The 21,169-nt window shown below is 42.7% G+C and overlaps 1 protein-coding gene across 4 annotated transcripts in view; it reads left to right on the forward strand.

Moving 5' to 3' along the window:
• TTC6 (tetratricopeptide repeat domain 6) overlaps positions 1 to 21,169 on the forward strand; it is a 124,727-nt gene that overhangs the window by 81,311 nt on the left and 22,247 nt on the right. For all 4 annotated transcript variants that reach the window (XM_073349092.1, XM_073349095.1, XM_073349094.1 and 1 more), the window contains 6 exons: positions 2,386 to 2,536; positions 3,322 to 3,404; positions 5,392 to 5,468; positions 6,994 to 7,154; positions 15,066 to 15,200; positions 17,546 to 17,695. In XM_073349092.1, the coding sequence (XP_073205193.1) occupies positions 2,386 to 2,536; positions 3,322 to 3,404; positions 5,392 to 5,468; positions 6,994 to 7,154; positions 15,066 to 15,200; positions 17,546 to 17,695 (757 nt within the window). The remainder of the gene's footprint in view (positions 1 to 2,385; positions 2,537 to 3,321; positions 3,405 to 5,391; positions 5,469 to 6,993; positions 7,155 to 15,065; positions 15,201 to 17,545; positions 17,696 to 21,169) is intronic.

Consider the following 21,169-nt stretch of genomic DNA (forward strand, 5'->3'; position numbering starts at 1 on the left):
AAATCAGGCAGCCTGATAAGAGGAACCTAACCCAGGTCTACCGTATTAACCTTCTGAAAACATGGAAGGAGAGGGAGAGCTCTTTATCACTCTTTATCCCCATGAGCCTGAGCTGGGGCCTCAAGTGATCCACCTCACTGATCCCAGACCCTATGTAGATGGGGGAACACCTCTGCCTGGAACAGAGGGTACAGGTAAGAAGCCTAGTAAAATCTTAACAGTGTTCATCTTCCAGCTGGGGCGGACTCATTTCATGCAACACCATATCCAGACAGAGCCTGGGAGAACCCATGGCTGCTCTCCCCAGAAATTCATGAGGCTGTGTGGCAAAAGGTCCAAGCAATGTTGGAACCAGAGATCACTGAAGAATCCCTCAGCAGCTATACCAAAGCTTGATGGCTGGACAGCATTATCTGGTTTTGTATAGACTTTAGAAAGGTCAGTTCTGTCTCCAAATTTGATGCCTATCCCATGCTCTGAGTTGATGAAATAATACACCAACTGGGTGAGGCCTGATATATCACCTCGTTAGACCTAACCAAGGGATGCTGGCAGATCCCACTCCACCAGAATCATGGGAGAAAAATGCCTTTGCCACGCCATTTGGCCTAAGTGATTTTAGGACTATGCTTTTGGCCTCCGTGGTGCCCCAAAAATGTTTCAATTGCTCATGGATCAGTTTCTTCAACCACCTGGCTTATATGTAGCAGCCTATTTAGATGATGTGGACATCCACAGCTGAGATTGGAAGGAGCATCTAGGTCAAGTCGCCTCTGTACTTCGGTTCCTATGGGAGGCTGGGCTAACTGCAAACCCAGCCAAGTCTAAGATTGGAAAAGAAGAGACCACCTACCTAGGATATACTTTTGGGAAAGGACCAGATCCAGCCTCTTGTGGACAAAGTCCAGGCTTCAAAGCATGCCCTATCCCAACCATGAAGAAACAAGTCCAGAGATTTTTGGTACTGTCAGGTTACTACTGCCGATTTGTACCAAGTTTTCGATGTTAGCAGCCCACCTCACAGATCTAATTAGGACAGTAGCCCCAAGAAGGTTCACTGGTCAGAGGCCTATGAAAAAGCCTTTCAGAAGTTGAAAAACCACATCTTCAAAGAGCCTGCCTTGCTCAATGTTGACTTCTTCAAAAGAATTCATTTTGCAAATCGATGCCTCAGAAGTGAGACAAAGAAAATGTTGGCCCAGGAAACAAATGGAGAGGAACTTTTTGTACTCTATCTGAACTGTGAGCACAGAGTGAGAAGAGCTCACCAAAATGCTGATTTTTTTTATTCCCCCCCGCACCCCCTCCCCGAGTTGGGGGCAGTGGAGATAGTCTGCTGGCTCTGGTTCTCCAGGTACCATCTGGAGTGGGAGGGTATGCAATGCGGTATACAAACTCCATACTGGACAACCAGGGGCTAAGGAGCTGCTCTGGGCCTAGGCAGTTCAGTCCTATCACACTTGTAAGGCATGCATAGATTGGAGGAAGAGCTTAAAAGGGGAACAGAGTAGCTCACTTGTTGGCAGACAAGGGAAGACAGACCTTCAGCCTTTCTCAGCTCCTGAGGAAAGGGCTAACTGAAGGCAGGAGCTTCCCAGATGACCACTTGCCTGAAGGCCACTCCCTGAGGGAAGGAAGGGCCAGATTCTGACGCATCCTGAGAGGGAATCATTCCCCTCTATTTCGTATTAATTCCCCTTGCTTTTTGTTCATGGACTACCCTGGAAAGAGAGAGACTTTAAAGTGACCTGACTGGAGGGCCAAGTCACAGGAAGAGGCAGTCCACCACAGAGGCAGAGGAGGCATCGGCAGAAGACACCCAGTAAGGAGTGAGCTGCTATGCCATGCCCAGCCACAAGGAGGTGCTGGTGGTGAGTCAGCCCATTCACAATACCCCAGGTGGGGCAGTGGCACTTCTTGGTCTATGACATCAAAGGCATCTGATAAAATAACATAAGAATGGAGACATGGTGGCAAAAAATCAACAACCAAAGAAACTAATGAACCCTCTGTACTAAATTCAGCCTTTAAACCAGACAGACAAAGTCAGAGGAATGCTGATGAAACTGGACTTGCATATCACAGACTTCTAATAAACATCCACCAAAAAAGGTGCAGTCCGTGTTTTGGAGAAGTCACTAATCATGCATATATACATCTACCAGTGTTCAAGGGAATTAAAAAGGGAATTAGTAATGCATTTGATGTGTGTTATGCAAGCAGATAGGTGTAACTCAAAGCCTACCTTTTGACTACTTACAGATGTGTTTTTATAATACTATAGTAATTAGATGAAACATGTTGTATTGGACATTGATGTATACATCCAAGTGTTTCATATTGTATGACAAAATGAAAAATAAGATCATCTTTATTCTTTTTTAGTGGTATTGCCTTGGCGTACATAAATATTGGCTTGATATTACTGTTACATCTGGAGCATTACTATGAAGCTATTCGGCAGTTCTCTAAAGCCATTGAAGTTGACCCAACAAATATTAGCGCTTATATATGTAGAGCTCAAGCATATCATCAGGTATTTTATCCTTTTTGGTCTTTTATATCATTATAACACTACTTTTACATTTTATAGTTGCTATGAAAAGCATTTTAATAGATATTTATGCCCTGGTCCTTCAAAGACTTACATACATGCTTAACTTTGTGGACAATAAGTACCCATATTAATTTCTATGGGACTACTTGCAATGCATAAAAAGCACATATGTGAATCTTTGTAGGGTTGGGATCAAAGGCAATAACAGATAATCCCATCTGTAGTAATTGTAGTTTTAAAGACTTCCTCCATGAGCTGTATTTAGAGCTCTGTATTTAGAGCTCTATGGGCTTTTTAGGGCCTTACCTTGCCATCTATCAGTCCTCAAAAAGTGGAATGGATAAAATAATAGTAGTAAGAGGTAAGATTAATAGATAAGCTTTTGTAAAATATTATAAAAGCAGTTTAGGAAGTTTGCATGTTTGTATCTTTTGTCAGGATTAAGGATCTCTGTGCTGTTTGGCATTTGTTTTAGTGTCACCATTAGATGTAGGGAGAATAGAAAATCCTGAAATTGGGTGTTGGTAGATAAGTGAAGCAGAAGCTGATTAGCAAATATTTTATTTTAAAATGTATTTATTCATGATGTGCAAGTCACTGTGTGTATTCTACTATTATTTAAAACCTAAAGAAAAGGACAGTGTAGCCATTAATTTACATATTTTATTACAAAGAAATCTCTTGTGGAGAAGAATATACTCAATGGGGTAGAAAAAGTGATTAGAGAGTATGTAGGAGTAACTGAATTTTTTTTTTAATAACAGCTGCACAATTTACAGCGTGCATTAAGAGATATAAATCGAGCCATTCATCTTTATCCAACTGAATCCTATTTATGCATAATAAGGTAGGAAAGTTATCATTAGAACTTAACAAGTATTCCACTTTACAACTGTTTTCAACAACAGTAGGCTTGTTTAGTAGATGTGTTAATATAGCTGATATTTTTAGTGTGTTTCAATGTAGAAAAGTATGGGTAATGGTAATATCCTTTACAAATTATATCCATGTAGTAGCAAAAGGGCTTTGGAGCCCGGAGCTGGAGCGCGGAGCATATCCGGAGCAGTGGAGCTGCAGGTTTTTGCCTGGAGCTGGAGCGGAGCCGGAGCACAGCTCCAAAGCTCTGAGTAGCACCTCACTGGTGTTACCTCTGGGATGGAGAGAAGGATCCAGCATGATATACAGGCTGCTGCGTGATAAAGTACATGCAAGGTCTGGGGACGGGGGAGTGTGAATATGGACAGTGACAACAGAGCACACCTATACTCTTCTAAATTCATATTTTAAATGTCCATTAAGAGTGGATAAATATTTCAGTGTCCTATCTGAAGAAATGACACAGTAAAATAAGGGTGAAGTGCTGAGTCCAGCCTTTCCCCTAGGCTTGAACCTATGAGTTCAGAGAGAGTAAATATTTCAAACCTGATATTTAGCTGTTCTCTCCAGCTTAGCCTAAAAGCTCCATTTCAGTGTAGCTTCACTCATTTTCTCTGTAAATCTGTTTCTCTCTTCAGAGAAAATAATTTTGCTAAAGATCTTCCCTCTCCTAGTCTCAGGATTCTACCACCATTTGTTCTTTTTCCTTTTCTGGTCTTTATTTGGTCTCAAAAGTCAAATCTGAGCTTCCCAAACTGTTCGTGAATGTCCTTAGTATTTTCTGCATAGTTGGTGGTTTTTTTACAAGCTTCTTAAGGCTTGTCTAGAACCAATGTACCATTTGGCATATCTAAATCCTGCCTGTCACTTCAGGCACATGCAGTTTGAGAAACTCTCCTTTGGCTGGTGTGGATTTCCAAAACTCTGTGAAAACTGACGTATTGACTAATGAATCCATATAGTTCCTTAAGTATGCATAAAATACATTTTTAATCATGAACTAATTCCTTCACTCCACTCCTCCCAAATTAGTGAAAGGTACCACTCCTTACTAAGTCAAACAGATAAGCCAGTTTTCATCTGAGAGGAACCAAATAAACTGTAGAAAATGTTTAAGAAGTGAGAACATCTCATTGTCATCTCATCTCAGTGCAGAAGGCCAACTCAATGCTCTATGCATCAATTAAAACTCACATTAAGGACTTAAAGTGAGGCTGTACTCTAAATAGTGAATATATAAAAATGTTGCCTTAATCAATATTCCTTGTGTGCATGTCAAGTCCTCTCTGCTTACTTTAGGAACAACAATAAGTTTTTACTGCTTTTTGCTCTTATCAGTACTATAGAGCCGCAACAAACTTAAGAAGGAATGGGCGAAAAGTTCATCCTTCTTGTTCATCATCAAAAGAGTTTACTAAGTTTCAGTCAGTCCCACCTCTGTTACCGCAATACCAAGAATGGGGTGGTGCAGGTATCTCTGAAGGCCTGATTTGGCTTGCAAGTACATTTACTACTAATGGTGATGCATGGGAAAGCAAGAAACCTAGCTTGGCCTTCAGAATCAGATTGAATTTACCTACAACCACTCTATGGTAAAACAACATTGATTTTAGAAATAGCATTATTAACAATATTTACATGGTTCTAGAGATAGTGTGTGTGTGCTATTAGCTGTGGAGCCCACAGAAAATGTGTTTTTGTGAGCTTTGCCATTTGAATAGCTATGCATTTTTAAAATTCCTTGGTGATAGTGTTTTTAAAAAGTATGTTCAGAAGGAACAAGAGGAAAAACCTGGATGGTATTCCTTTGAAGATGTGATTCTTACTAGAAACTTTAGACTTTTACTTACTCCTGCACTATTTGTACTTTTAAAATACTGCTTAAATAAGAAATCTTAGCCTGAAAAAATGGTTTTACAGTGACAAATTACATACAACAAAAATCTGTTTTGTTACAGGGGACAATATTTAATTGAGATGGAGGATTATAAACTTGCAAGCTTCTGTATTCTTCAAGTATCAGAAATGGGTGAAGGTAAAATCAGTTTAATTGTCTAGGTTCTTATTAACCATAGTATCTGAGCCCTAACGTAAGGAGTAATTTAACTACTGTAATTTATTATAAGGAACTCTGACACTTCCTTATGTTGCTTGCAATTCTTTCACTTACCTTTCTTTACTTGTGCTGTTTATGTTTATATTTTGACTTATAAATAAGGCTACGTTTTAGTAACGTTTTAGTAAAAGTAATGGACAAGTCATGGGCAGTAAATAAAAATTCACGGCCCGTGACCTGTCCATGACTTGTACTATATACTCCTAACTAAATCTGGGGGTGGGGGCAGCCCGAGAGTGCCAGGGTTGCTTGGGTAGGGGATGTCACAGGTACCTGGGTTTGGCCCAGGACCGTGCTGCGGGGGGAGGAGGGGAGGCTGTGCGCCACTGCCCAGGAAACCCGCAGGCACTGCGGGGGGGGAGGGTTGGTGGAGCTGGCAGGCTCCCTACCTGGCTCTGCACCTCCCTAGAAGCAGTGACATCCCCCTCCCTCAGCTCCTAGATGGAGGCGCGGCCAGGCAGCTCTGCTCATTGCCTCCACCCTGAGCGCCGACTCTGCAGCTCCCATTAGCCAGGAACCATAGCCAATGGAAGCTGCAGGGGCGGTGCCTGCAAGTGGAGGCAGCGCGCTGAGCCCCCTGGCTACGCCTTTGCCCAGGAGCCGAGGGATGTCACCGCTTCCAGGGAGCCCCTGAGGTAAGCGCCGCCCAGAGCCCTCACCCCCTCCCGCATCCTAACCCCCAGCCCTGGGCTCCACCCCACACCCAAACTCCTACTGCTGCTGGGGGAGGCGGGTGCAGTGGCCCAAGACTGCCCCAGCAGCAGCCAGTGCGGCTGGCTCAGGGGCTGCCTGAGCTGCTCAAGCAGCCCCCAGGCAGCCGCACCGGCCGCTGCAGAAGTCCTGGGCCTCCGTGACAAATTTGCAGCTTTACTTATAAATATTGGTAATAGAACTTTATGTGGAATTTATTGTAATACTTTGTATTTACTTAGGACCTTTCTTACTAAGATATCAAATGGCTTTACAAACATTAAGCTTCATAACACACCTGTAAGGTAAAATACTGCAATGGCTATAGTAACTCTTGTGGGTTGTAATAGTGGTCTCGGAGTGGCAGAACAAGTGCCCCATGCCCTCAGTGGGGACGATTCTATTGCCCCATTGACCCCTCAGCAATGCCTGTGTAGTAGTTTGATGATGTCTTTTTCCTTTTTTCTTTCTTTGGAGAGGGGAAGTTTGCAGATGCCCATTATTTGACCCTAACTTCGTTGCTTACAGTTGAAGTTTTCTACCCCAGGCTTCGATGTGAAAGGATTAAAACTCAATTCTTAAAAAATTGTTTATGTTTTGGTATAGCGGTTAGAGCAAACAACCTTGGAGTCTCATGGATTTTTGAACAATGTAAAGTTTGTTTATCCTATGAAACTATCTTATATTTAGAATATGCAGTGTGAAATAATATAATATAATGTGACCATTGTTTGTTTGTTTTTCTTATTTTTAGTATCCCTTAAAACCTCTCCTGTTCAGCAAGCACTCGTTCAGTCATTTTGTCAAAATCACAGTAAAGCTATAGAGTGTTTACTTGAGGTTATTGCAAGTCAGCCTGTGCCTTCCATATTTGTTCTGCTAGGAAAAATACAAATGAAAGCCAAGAAAACCAAGGTTAGAAAATTATTTCTAAACTATTTACAATAAAATGCCAAGCAATACAATGTCTTGGTTTCTTGTTGCTTTACAGAGTATCTCATTTTATCAAATATTCCCTGCACTTCAATGTTTAAATTACAAAAGGGAATAGTAACACTCTTTTTAGCTTAATGCTCCTGCACTAATGTTCCAGCAAGTGTTACACAGTGTTGTTTAAAACAATGTAAAATTTAGTTTAAAAGAAATAATTATGTAGACTGGAGTTCAGTTAAATTTCATAATGTTGCTTTTTTCAAAACATAATAAGAAAGCAGTGTGCAAATACTGTACTATCTAATGGAGCTAGAGGCAATACAAAAGTTTGGTTGTTTCATATTTGTAGAATGAATGTATAAGAATTTTAAGAGTGATTATAACTAGTCCCTCAGCTTTGTGAATACTGTACTTGCTTCCCATTGTATGTTACCAGTAGAAATATCATACTGTTGGTCCTTTGATCCAAGCAGTTAGACAATAATCACGGCCTTGCAGAGTTATTTTCGTTAGGAGGAGAAATAGATGATACAAGTCAGGCATGTATTTTGGTGCAATCCTGTTTATTTACAAAGAACGTACAGCAAGCCCTGTTTCCTCAAACACACTAGAAACAAACTGTACCTGGCAGTTTCCTTGTTCAGAAATCCTCAAAAGTCTGCCTCTCTAGCAAGTTCTGTGTCCAAGAAGCTCCATCCCTCTGCTTTGTCTCAGGATTATGCTCACAACTGCTTCTCTGGCTTTCTCCTGTATTGCACACACATGCACATAGCTTGCAGAAAGAAAACACTTACATCCTGTGTTTCCACTAGGCAAAACCCCTTGAGCCACATCATCATACAGCCTAGTGCCTTAGGCAGTAGCCTCCATTATTACATCTGTCTCACCACAGAAAAGATGCTTAATGTTTTCCTTATACTTCACCTGAGAGAAAGGTAATTAGCTCATCCATTGTCTTTAACCATGGCTGTGATAGTTTCTGGATCAATGACCCCTTGATGGTAGCCATTAGTAACTTTCAGCATAAGAAAAGGAGTACTCTAGGCATTAGGGATAGAGCCTGAAAACATGCTGTCATGGTTGCAGGTCTATCTGCACCACTGTCCCCTTTCTGGTCTCTCTCAGTGCACCGCCTCAGATGTCAAGCCTTGTGCCTTTACCTCTCCCACAGTGGAATTCTGCAATTCTCCCACTCTTAAAGTGGTCCCTGTGTTACCATATCATTTGTATTGAGCATGCTTGCTGATAAGGTCTGACTGAGTTCTGGCACCTTTGGGAGTATGTGACCAGTGGTATACAGTGACCAAACAGCCTTCTTAAAACCAAAGTACTGTTTATTTTAACAGTAGGAATAAAGCATTTAGAGCGAGAGGTTTTTAAAACAACAAACGGTCTATATGCATGTCTGTCCTACCACTCAGATACCATAGAATTTTCTCCAAGGAAATGGCCACATTTGCAGCACTTACAGCGACATTGGGAGCGGTGCATTATGGGCGCTATCTCACTGAGCACCTCTTCCCATTCTGGTGCTGTGGCTTGTGGGAAGAGGGCGGGGGTGCGGGGCATTCTGGGTCCTGTCCCAACACCCTGTGATGCATCGGTTTGCATCCCAGCAATCCCTGTGCTTTCGTCCACGTTTGGCGCCATCTTTCAATGTTTTATGTACTGCGTGCTCTGTCTTCCCCTTGGGAAATGAGCCCGAAGTACTGTGGAGTATGATGACAAGTCTCGCCAGCACGTCATGTTTGGCAGTTGTTATTCCTTATGATCCAAAGTGACAGTGAGGGCTCCGACAATGATATCGACTTGAGTAACGCATATGACATGAGTTTGCTTGTGGCATTCATGGACATGCTCACCACCATGGAACGGTGCTTTTGGGCTCAGGAAACAATCACTGAGTGGTGGGATCACATCATCATGCAAGTCTGGGATGACGAGCCGTGGCTGCAGAACTTTCGGATGACAAAAGCCACTTTCATGGGATTGTGTGAGGAGCTTGCCCACACCCTGCGGCACAAGGACACGAGATTGAGAGCTGCCCTGACGGTGGAGAAGCAGGTGGCTATTGCAATCTGGAAGCTGGCAACTCCAGACAGCTACTGATTGGTTGCTAACCAGTTTGGAGTGGGAAAGTCGACTGTTGGAATTCGTGTTGATGCAAGTTTGCAGGGCCATTAATCGCATCCTGCTCAGAAGAAACGTGACTCTGGGTAACGTGCATGACATTGTGGATGGCTTTGCACAAATGGGTTCCCCTAACTGCGGAGGGGCGATAGATGGCACACACATTCCAATTCTGGCACCAGCCCACCTAGCCTCCAAGTACGTTATTTTGCTGTGGTTCTCCAGGTGCTTGTGGATCACCGTGGGCATTTCCTTGACATTAACGCAGGCTGGCCTGGAAAGGTGCATGATGCACGCATCTTTCGGAACACTGACCTGCTCAGGAAGCTGCAAGCTGGGGCTTTTTTCCCAGACCATAAGATCACCGTAGGGGAAGTCGAAATGCCCATTGTGATCCTTGGAGACCCTGCTTACCCTTTAATACTGTGGCTCATGAAACCTTACACAGTGAGCCTTGACAGCAGCAAGGAGCGGTTCAATAACAGGCTGAGCTGGTGCAGAATGGCTGTGGAGTGTGCTTTTGGCTGTTTAAAGGGCTGCTGGCACTCTCTGTATGGGAAGCTGGACCTGGCTGATGACAGCATCCCTGCGGTTATATCTGCGTGCTGTACCCTCCATAACATTTGTGAAGGGAAGGGTGAAAGATTCACTCAAGCATGGAATTCGGAGGTTCAACACCTGGAGGCTGAATTTGAACAGCCAGAGAGCAGGGCTATTAGAGGGGTCCAGCGTGGGGCTGCAAGGATTAGGGATGCCTTGAGGGAGCAATTTGAGGCTGAAAGCCACCAGTAATATCTGGTCCCCTGCACAGGAGTGAAGTGCAGTGGTTCCAATGTTAGTAGGAATCTGTGTTTAGTACTCTGACTTGCAGTGCCTGTTTCTTTCCTGGGCTAAGGTATCTTTTACTTTATGCAATAATAAAAAATGTTTTCAAAGCCAAAAAATCCATTTATTGAAAAGAAACTCAACTGCTTGGGAAACAGAAAGGGCAAGGTGCTGGGGTGGGGAACAGTACAATCACAGATTTGTGTATGTCCTGTTATCATACTCAGCCTCCCTGTCTGGAGTGCTGTGCAATGAGTGCTGCACTTCAGGATGGTTATACTGCATGGTGATGGGGGTTGAGTGCAGTGGGTAAGGGTTGTAGTTTTCAGAGCTGGGTGGCGAAGCTACAGGTGTTGGAGGCAGCTGGTGGTGGTAAGAACCCTGATGTTGGGGAAAGTGGGTTGGAGGTGACATGGGGATACAAGGGAAAGAGTTTTGGGACAAGGGCTACGGGGGGGGAGGGGTGGGCACGGTAGTGCTCCGTCTGCATGGCTATGAGGGCCTGAATAGAGTCTGCTTGGCGCTCCATTATGCTTATCAGCCGATCCATGCTTTGCTGCTTGAGCACCGTGCTTTTGTGCCGGCGCTCCTCATTCTGCTGGTGGACCAGCAACATGTCTTCCTTGCTTCTACGTGGCCTCTTTCTGATTCTTTGGAGTCTTTCAGCCAGTGATAACATGGACGGCTGAGAACTCAAGGTTGCATCTGTAATGGCAAAATGCAACACTTAACAGAGGCAGCATTGTTCACACCAGACAGAGCAATGATTCCCCCATACTTAAGGGCAAGCACAGTCTACACAATAGCATAATTTGCCCGTCCCAAAGCGAGCGCACATAACTCACGGGAGCCCCAAAATGGTGAGTAAACATAGGGTCAAGCGTGACTGATTGTTTCATGGCTGTACTGTCCTCTGGGTTTCTGTGCCTTGGGGAGAGCCAACAGCTGCAGGGGGCCCCTATACTGAACACTGTCCCCACATTTTCCACAGGAGTTCGTCCTGGAAGATATCTCGCTGCTGAGGGTGACCTGGGAAGCAAGGGAGGGTCTTCTACTGCAATGCGGCTTCCGCTCTGGCCCATATGCAGCTTGCCTGTGTGCAGCAATGGTCCCCCTGCCCCTCACGGCACAGTGGGGCAGACAAGTTAGCCTTACTGGAACAAGGACCACAGTGGCTCTCCCAAGAAACCTGCACAAGCGCATTGCCCAAGTTCTGGACGAGACCTTTGAAGAGATCACTGAGGCCGATTACTGTGATGTGAGAGAGCACCTCAATGCCCTATTCCGCATTTAGGCATGCATGCAGCCCGAACTCTCCTCGCCCCAAGATCCCGCTCCGAATAACTTCCTTCCCAAAATAAAAGCCGCTTACCGGGAACCTCCTTTGGTGTTTGTCCTTCACCAAGCACCGGCCGCCGTGACTGGCTACCTTCCTCCTGGCTTGTGAACAGCTCCTGGCTGCATGCATCTAGGGATTCCGGAATGTCTTCCTCTGCTTCAGCACCCTCGCTCCCACTTTGGTCCTCCTCCTCCTGCCTTGTTGAACTGGGCTCTGAAGTGTCCATGGTGGTACTCGGAGTGGAGGTGGGGTCGCCCCCAAGTATCGCATCCAGCTTTTTGTAGAAACGGCAGGTCACAGGGGCAGCACCGCAGTGGCTGTTTGCCTCATGGGCTTTGTGGTAGGCATTCCGCAGCTCCTTCACTTTAACCCTGCACTGCAGTGCGTCCCTGTCATGGCCCCTTTCCATTATGTCCCTTGATATCGTCCCGAAGGTATCGTAATTCCTACGGCTGGAGCGCAGCTGGGACTGGACAGCTTCCTCCTCTCAAACACTGATGAGGTCCAGCATCTCACCATTGCTCCATACTGGGAATCACCTGGCGTGTGGAGGCATGGTCACCTGGAAAGCTTTGCTGAGAGCACTCCACGCCTGGCTGAGCAAACAGGAAGGGGATTTTCAAAATTCCCAGAGAATTTAAAGGGTGGGTCTGGGGGTTGGTCACCTGAGAGCAGGGCAGTAGAGTTCAAAGTGATGACCAGAGTGGCTATAACAGGCATTGTGGGGTACTTCTGAAGGCCGATTAGAGCACACTAACAGACCAGGGCGTCCAAACTGGCACCACGGCGCTCCAGCAGGGGCACACAAAACGTTATTCCACTCGCAGAGCGCTGTAGCCATGGAGACAGAGCACTCTATGTGCCTTGCCAGTGTGGATGGGTAGTTAGCTAGTGCGCCCGGGGCTCCTTTAATGCGCTGTAACTCGCAAGTGTAGCCAAGCTCTTAGTTTCTCAGACCTGAAGAAGAGCTCTGTATAAGCTTGAAAGCTTGTCTCTCTCACCAACAGAAGTTGCTCCAGTAAAAGATATTACCTCACCCACCTTGTGTTACCTAAAGGCTTACCATCCCCTGATGGTCTGGTTCCTCAGTCTGGTTCCTCCAAACAACTCCTTCACTCTCTTGAGAAAGTCTTCCTTTTAAAACTGCTGTAGCCCTTTTTGTTCTTCTGAGTACCTAGGTTCTGTCCTTGCCTTCTGAACCAAACCAGTCTGTATGCTGAACAGGAGATAGTCAGTCTTCCAAACCAGTGGCTCTGTCATTGTCCCTTAGTAACTCTCAAGTGTTTTCTGAGGAGTGGCTTAGCTCGTACCATTCTTTAACTTCCTATTTGTTTCACCTTGTAGCCCCCCATTAAATTAAACCAATATTTTCAGACAGTAAACATTCCAATAACTAAGTCAACATACAGTATTCATAAATTATTACAGAATAGCTCCACATCCATCACACATGTTATGTGAGTAGCTTTATTCAGTGAGATTACTCACTTGAGTGAAATTACCTCTGTGTATTTGCAGGATTAGCCCTTAACCATTGTATTATAAGTGAGATGTTTCATGGCTATAAATTGAATATTATACATAGTTTATCACTGTTTGCACAGAAAACCCGAAAGGAAGTATTTAAAATGTGACCTGAAAAGTGGGACACATTGGGGTTTTTGCCTCTGCCTGATATATAAGGAAGGCCTAAAAGATTTGGCTTTTGTTTGTTGGCATGTTTTGCTTGTTTGCTTTAGAAATTCAGGTGATGTCTCACTGGAAGAGTCTCTACTGACTGGAGCATTAGTCAAGTTATGACATCAAAGATTAATAGATTCCAAGGTCAGAAGGGACCATTGTGATCATCTACTCTGACCTCTGTATAACACCGGCCATAGAACTCCCTCAAAGTAATGTATGTTGAACTGGTGTGTGTGTGTGTGTGTGTGTGTGTGTATATATAATATATACATAAAAATCCAATCTTGATTTTTAAAACTTGCCAGTGATGGAAAATCCACCATGACCTTCAGTAAATTGTTCCAATGGTTAATTATCCTCACTGTTAAAATATTACTTCTTATTTCTGCTGTGAATTTGGCTAGCATCAACTTCCAGCCATTGGACCTTAGAATCATAGAATATCAGGGTTGGAAGGGACCTCAGGAGTCATCTAGTCCAGCCCCCTGCTCAAAGCAGGACCAATCCCCAATTAAATCATCCCAGCCAGGGCTTTGTCAAGCCTGACCTTAAAAACTTCCAAGGAAGGAGATTCCACCACCTCCCTAAGTAACGCATTCCAGTGTTTCACCACCCTCCTAGTGAAAAAGTTTTTCCTAATATCCAACCTAAATATCTCCCCCACTGCAACTTGAGACCATTACTCCTTGTCCTGTCATCTTCTACCACTGAGAATAGTCTAGAACCATCCTCTTTGGAACCACCTCTCAGGTAGTTGAAAGCAGCTATCAAATCCCCCCTCATTCTTCTCTTCTGCGGACTAAACAATCCCAGTTCCCTCAGCCTCTCCTCATAAGTCATGTGTTCCAGACCCCTAATCATTTTTGGTGCCCTTCGCTGGACTCTCTCCAATTTTTCCACATCCTTGTAGTGTGGGGCCCAAAACTGGACACAGTACTCCAGATGAGGCCTCACCAATGTCGAACAGAGGGGAACGATCACGTTCCTCGATCTGCTGGCTATGCCCCTACTTATACATCCCAAAATGCCATTGGCCTTCTTGGCAACAAGGGCACACTGTTGACTCATATCCAGCTTCTTGTTATACCTTTGTCTGCTTGATTGAAAGCTCATTATCAAATATTTCTTCCCCATGTAGGTCCTAATAGACTGTGATTGAGTCATCCCTTTGCCTTCTCTTTATTAAGCTAAATATATGGAGCTCCTTGAGTCTATCAGTTTAAAGCATGTTTTATAATCCTTTAATCATTCTTGTGGTTCTTCTCTGAACCCTGTCAATGTCCTTCTTGAATTGTGGACACCAGAACTGGACACAATATTCCAGCAGCAGTTGCACCAATGCCAAATACAAAGGTAAAATAACCTTTTTACTCCTACTTGAGATTGCTGTTTATGCATCCAAGAACTCATTAGCCCTTTTGGCTACAGGAATCACACTGAGAACTCATGTTCATCTGATCATGCACCATGATTTCCAAATCTTTTTCAGAGTTGCTGCTTCCCAAGATAGAGTCCTCCAAAAGTGTCAAGAGGCTGAAAGTTGCTAAGCAACTGCAACAGGAAGAGATTATTAGTCAGACTGCTTAAAGTTCTACTTTTTGTTTTTGTTAACACTTATTTAAACCAATGACTAATGAACATTTTGAAAAAAAGTTGTACTTAATCATGCCCACACCTTCAATTACAGCAATTCAGAACTTTCAGCAAAACCAAGGAAGACCAGACTTCACATTTCTTAAATTTATAAGGCTAAAAAATCAAAAGTACTTTTCAGGTCTTCTTTACGTATAATAAAGAAGCAAAAAGGGCACAGGCCCAATTAAAAAAAATTCTGTGTATGTCACCTTTAAAACTCAGACTTTTTTTTTACTAACCATGTTTTACAAATATTAGAATAATATCCTTTGTTATTACAGGATGCTGTGGAAAGTTTTCAACAAGCATTAAAGATACTGACTTCTTCAGCACAAATCTTGCCTCATACATTTGAGGCTGCAGAAATTTATTATTTCATGGGCCTGTGCTATATGGAGCAAGTCAGTTTATTACCGGTATGTATTTATTAATTAGAACATATTAGCCTTGTGGCTTTAAGAGCTGGAAACAAGATTGACTAAAAAAATTAAATATTTTAAGGGTTACTTTCCACTTCTTTTTACATATTTTTACTCTTTAGTTTTTATCAGACCATCTTGCAAATGTGTAAACAATTTTTTCCATGCCAGTATTACCATATTTAATTAGTTATACATACTTTTTGCTGTGTTTCTAATGGAGGTGAAATCAACATGAATATCTTATTTGTACATTAATGTCTTCACTGTTGTTTTAAGCAATGTATGCCACGCTAGGGATAGCATTTTAGTTAACGGATTGTTGTACTTTTACAGAAGTTAAAAAAAATCCCTCAGCCAACCAATCCTATACTAGTTCAGTTTTTGGCATTTATTTTACACATGATATAAATTTTTTTTTAACTAGGTATTTTTTGTTAGGTAATTTAATACATTTTTCTAGGTGCATTTTAATATTAAAGGACTTTTTTGTTCTTTCTATGTTTTTAACTACAGTTACAGGCTTGTTCATTAACAGTCTGATCCAAAGTCTATTGCAATCAATGGGACTCCTTTAGTGGGCTTTGAATCAGGCCTTATATGAGTAGGATCCATTTTGTATATGAATAATGCCAACTTTAAAAAGCTTATAAACCCGAGCCTTCCCCTCATTTTGAAGTGTTACAAAATTGACATTAGAAAATCTTTTTTAAGAGTGCCTTTTCGCTTATCGTTGCATCCCTTTTCTCCATTCTTTCCTATATTCTATTTGTAGAGCCTAGTCCTGCAAACATTTATGCACATGTATAATGTCTTTGACCTCAGTAGGATTAGTTATCATCATATATTTGTATTTCAGTAGCACCTAGCGGTCCTAAGCGTGATCGGAGTACATTGTTAGGCACTGTTCCAAAACACAATAAGAGATTGTCACTACTCTGAAAAGCTTACAGTCTTATGTAAACATGAGAGACAAGCATGGGTGAAAGGGAATATTATTATCATGCTCATTTTACATATGGGGAACTAAAGAACTGAAAAATTAAAGCCTTGATTCAGGAAAGCACTTGTTAAGTTCATTCCTATTCAGCAAAACACTTCAGCATATGCATAAGTCCCATTGACATCAGTGGGACCTAAGCAAGTGCTTAAATGTTTTGCTGAGTAGAGATGGGCCTATGCATGTGTTTACAGTAAAGTTCATGCCTACCTGCTTTGTTGTATCCGGGCCTAAATTTACTTGCCAAGGTCACTTAGAAAGACTTTGGAAGAGCCAGGAATGTATGCAGAGCTCCTGAGTCCCAGTTTGGTGCCCAATCCACTAAGCCAACCTTCCTTTCATATGAGTAAAGTTAAACAAATGCATAAGTGTTTACAGGACTGGATATTAGAGTGGTATATCCTTAGGTAGGAACCCTATTTTTGAATAGAGCCTTGCATGCTTCAAGCATTATTTCAACAATAACAATATAAACATTAATAATTTCTTTAGTCACAGAAGACCAGTGAATAATATCTACAGTATATTCAAAGTAATTTTATATGACTAAAATTTGAAATGTCACCTGGAATAGGAACTTCTCTCATAGTAACTGTTCTATTTTGAATAGAGAAGCGTGTAATATTTGAGCTGAATGGTCCTTGTCTTCTGTTTTGTGGTTTACCTCCAAAATGGATCTGTTAGCCCAGGTTATCTCTAAATCTTCAGATCATAGCAACTTTAAATTCCCTGGCTGACTTGATGTTTAGTTGTGAGGACAAGAGCTTGTCTCTGTATTACAGTGTTGGGAGACTCACCAAACATAGTAGTATCACAACATTATTTTTATAACCCTGTTAGCCTCCTTTTCCAAGACAGTTATAAATGATAGTCAAGAGTGGCTGAAATACCTGATGTGGCATACCCTGACCACTAGGAATGGGTTACTTTCCCTTTAGAATATGTGGCTGCCACCACATTAGCAGATCCCCGAAAAATCTGTGTTTTTGTATGAATAAAAAAAATCTGCAGAAGGACCTTAAAGAAATCACATTTTAGGTGTTCTCTAATGTAGCAAATAATTTTAGTATGTTAATCATTGATGGTCACAGGACCAAATTCTGCCCTTGGTTATACTAATGTAGTCCCACTGAAAAAAATGGACTAAGATAAGTATTAAATGAGGGCAGAATTTCACTTATTGTGTTTGTCTCATATGTTGTATTAAAATTTTAAAAAAGTAGGAGTAAAATAGTGAAAACACAAGAAAAAATACTACTTGGTTTTAAAAGTTGATATTCTGCCTATGGTTGCAATTGTGCAAGTAGATTACATTAACTCAAACCATTATGTCATCTTTTAGGCCCTTGAAGCTTTTAGCCTTGCTGTCAAGATATACACAAATTATTCTGATGCTTTTTATCAGAGAGGGCTGTGCAGAATGCAACTCAAACAAGCTAACTGCATCCAAGATTTCAATCGAGCACTTGCCATTAATCCAAAACATTTTCAGGTAATACTGAATTTATAATTCTGATGGTTTTCTTTTGGGTAGATTTTGAGAGCAGTTTTAAAGAATTCTGAAGTCAGGGCCAGTTAGGCAGGCAGAACTGCAGGGTCTCAATGCATGAATGAGATGGTGGTGTAGGAAGGAGGGGTTTAGATTATTAGAAACTGGGGTACCCTTTGGGAAAGGGGAGCCTATGCAGGAAGACTGGGCTCCACTTAAACCAAAATGGAACCAGATTGCTGGCACATAAAATTAAAAAGGTCTTAGAGTGGTTTTTATACTAAGAACTGGGGGAAAGTCAACAGGTCTGGAGGAGCACGTGGTTCCAACAGAGACATTCCTTAGGGCAGTGGTTCTCAAAGCCAGTCTGCTGCTTGTTCAGGGAAAGCCCCTGGCAGGCCGGGCCAGTTTGTTTACCTGCCACGTCCGCAGGTTTGGACAATTGCAGCTCCCACTGGCCATGGTTCGCTGCTCCAGGCCAATGGGGGCTGCGGGAAGTGGTGTGGGCCGAGGGATGTGCAGGCCGCCCTTCCTGCAGCCCCCACTGGCCTGGAGCAGCGAACTGCGGCCAGTGGGAGCTGCAATCGGCCGAACCTGCGGACGAGGCAGGTAAACAAACCGGCCTGGCCTGCCAGAGGCTTTCCCTGAACAAGTGGCGGACCGGCCTTGAAGACCACCGCCTTTGGGGAGGATCTATTTATGGCGATTCTCTTTATCCTAGTAAGGAGGAGAGGATAAAATATGGGTAGTGTGATGGGGCAAGGCCAGATGGCTATAGAAAAGTAGTGGGAGAGAGATATATTAGCTCCAGGCTAAACAAATCCCTGGTACCAGGTTAAGTGAAATGGAAGCTGCTCCAGGTCAATTAAGACACCTGGGGCCAATTAAGAACTTTCCAGAAGGCAGGGAGAAGGCTAGGTTGATTGGGACACCTGAAGCCAATCAGGGGCTGGCTGAAACTAGTTAAAAGCTTCACAGTAAGTCAGGTGGGTGTGCATGTCAGGAGCTGTGGAAGGAAGTTGTGCTATTGGATGGAGAGGCTGAGTAGTACACACCATATCAGGCACAAGGAAGGAGGCCCTGAGGTAAGGGTGAAGTGGAGCTTGAGGAAGTGAGGGCTGCTGTGGGGGAAGTAGCCCAGGGAATTGTACATGTCATGTTTCTAAAAGGTCAGCTACCATAGCTGATACTATTAGGGTCCCTGGGCTGGAGCCTGGAGTAGAGGGTGGGCCTGGGCTCCCCCTCCCCTTGTCCCCTGATTAATCACTGAGACTGGGAGACAACAGAGACTGTGCAAGGAAGGATAACTTCTCCTCACCTCCCTCACTGGCTTATGATGAAAATGGTTCAGTAGACTGTGACCCTTGTCTCTAGAGAAAGAAGGGTTACGTGGAGGGTCACAGTGAGCCTCTGAGGCTAGCGAAATCCGCCAGGAAACACGGTACCCACGGAGGCAAGGACAGAGCTTTGTCACAGTAGGATCTGATGAAAAATAATAAAATGAAAGAGTCCAATTCAATTACATCACATAATGGCAGACAGCTAAAAAGTCACAATTTTTTAAAGTGCTTATATACAAATACTAGAATCTAAATACTAAGATAGGTGAACTTGAGTGCCTCATATTAAATGAGGATATTGATATAATAGGCATCACAAAAACTTGGTGGAATGAGGATAATCAAGGGGACACAGTAATACGAGGGTACAAAATATATTGGAAGGACAGAATAGGTTGTATGGCTGAGGGAATGGCACTATATGTGAAAGAAAGTGTAGAGTAAAATTAAGTAAAAATCTTAAATGAACCAAACTGTACCATAGTATCTCTATGGATAGTAATTCCATGTTTGAATAATAAGAATATAGCAGTAGGAATATACTACCGACCACCTGACCAGGATGGTGACAGTGATTGTGAAATGCTCAGGAAGCTTAGAGAAGCTATAAAAAATTAACTCAATAATAATGGGTGATTCAGCTATCCTCATATTGACTGGGTATATGTCATCTCAGGACGGGATGCAGAGATAAACTTTCTTGACACCTTAAATGACTGCTTCTTGGAGCAGCTAGTCCTGGAACCCACAAGAGGAGAGGCAATTCTTGATTTCGGTGGCACCTTTAAGACTAACAGATTTATTTGGGCATAAGCTTTCATGGGTAAAAAACCCACTTCTTCAGATGCATGGAGTGAAAATTACAGATGCCGGCATTATTATACATGAAGAGAAGTGAGTTACCTTACAAGTGGAGAACCAGTGTTGACACGGCCAATTCAATCAGGGTGGATGTAGTCCACTCTCAATAATTGATGAGGAGGTATCAATACCAAGAGAGAGAAAGTTGCTTTTGTAGTGAGCCAGCCACTCTCAGTCTCTATTCAAGCTCAGATTAATGGTGTTAAATTTGCAAATAAATTTTAGCTCTGCAGTTTCTCTTTGAAGTCTGTTTTTCAAGTTTTTTTTGTTGAAGTATGGCTACTTTTAAATCTGTTATAGAATGTCCAGGGAAATTGAAGTGATCTCCTACTGGCTTTTGTATGTTACCATTCCTGATGTCTGATTTGTGTCCATTTATTCTTTTATGTAGAAACTGTCCAGTTTGGCCAATGTACAGAGGGGCATTGCTGGCACATGATGGCATATATCACATTTGTAGATGTGCAGGTGATTGAGTCCCTGATGTTGTGGCTTATGTGGTTGGGTCCTCTGCAAATTTAACACCATTAATTTGGGCTTGAATAGGGACTGGGAGTGGCTGGCACACTACAAAAGCAACTTTCCCTCTCTTGGTATTGACACCTCCTCATCAATTATTGGGAGTGGACTACATCCACCCTGATTGAATTGCCCTGTCAACACTGGTTCTCCACTTGTAAGGTAACTCCCTTCTCTTCATGTATAATAATGCTGGCATCTGTAATTTTCACTCCATGCATCTGAGGAAAGTGGGTTTTTTACCCACGAAAGCTTATGCCCAAATAAATCTGTTAGTCTTTAAGGTGCCACCAGACTCTTTGTTGTTTTTGTGGATACAGACTAACACGGCTACCCCCTAATTCTTGATTTAGTCCTCAGTGGAGCACAGGATCTGGTCCAAGAAGTGAATATAGCTGAACTGCTTGGTAATAGTGACCATAACATAATAAAATTTAACATCCCAGGGGGATCATCAAAGCAGTCCACCACGGTAGCATTTAATTTCAGAAAGGGGAACTACACAAAAATGAGGAAGTTAGTTAAACAGAAATTAAAAGGTACAGTGCCAAAAGTGACATCCATACAAGCTGCATGGAAATGTTTTTAAGACACCATAATAAAGATTCAATTTAAATCTATACCCCAAATTAAAAAACATAGTAAGAGGACCAAAAAAGTGTCACCATGGATAAACACCAAAGTAAAAGAAGCAGAGGCAAACGGGCATCCTTTAAAAAGTGGAAGTTAAATCCTATTGAGCAAAATAGAAAGAAGC

Source organism: Lepidochelys kempii, chromosome 6 (genome assembly GCF_965140265.1).
Source record: "Lepidochelys kempii isolate rLepKem1 chromosome 6, rLepKem1.hap2, whole genome shotgun sequence".
In the NCBI taxonomy this organism is placed as follows: Eukaryota; Metazoa; Chordata; order Testudines; family Cheloniidae; genus Lepidochelys; species Lepidochelys kempii.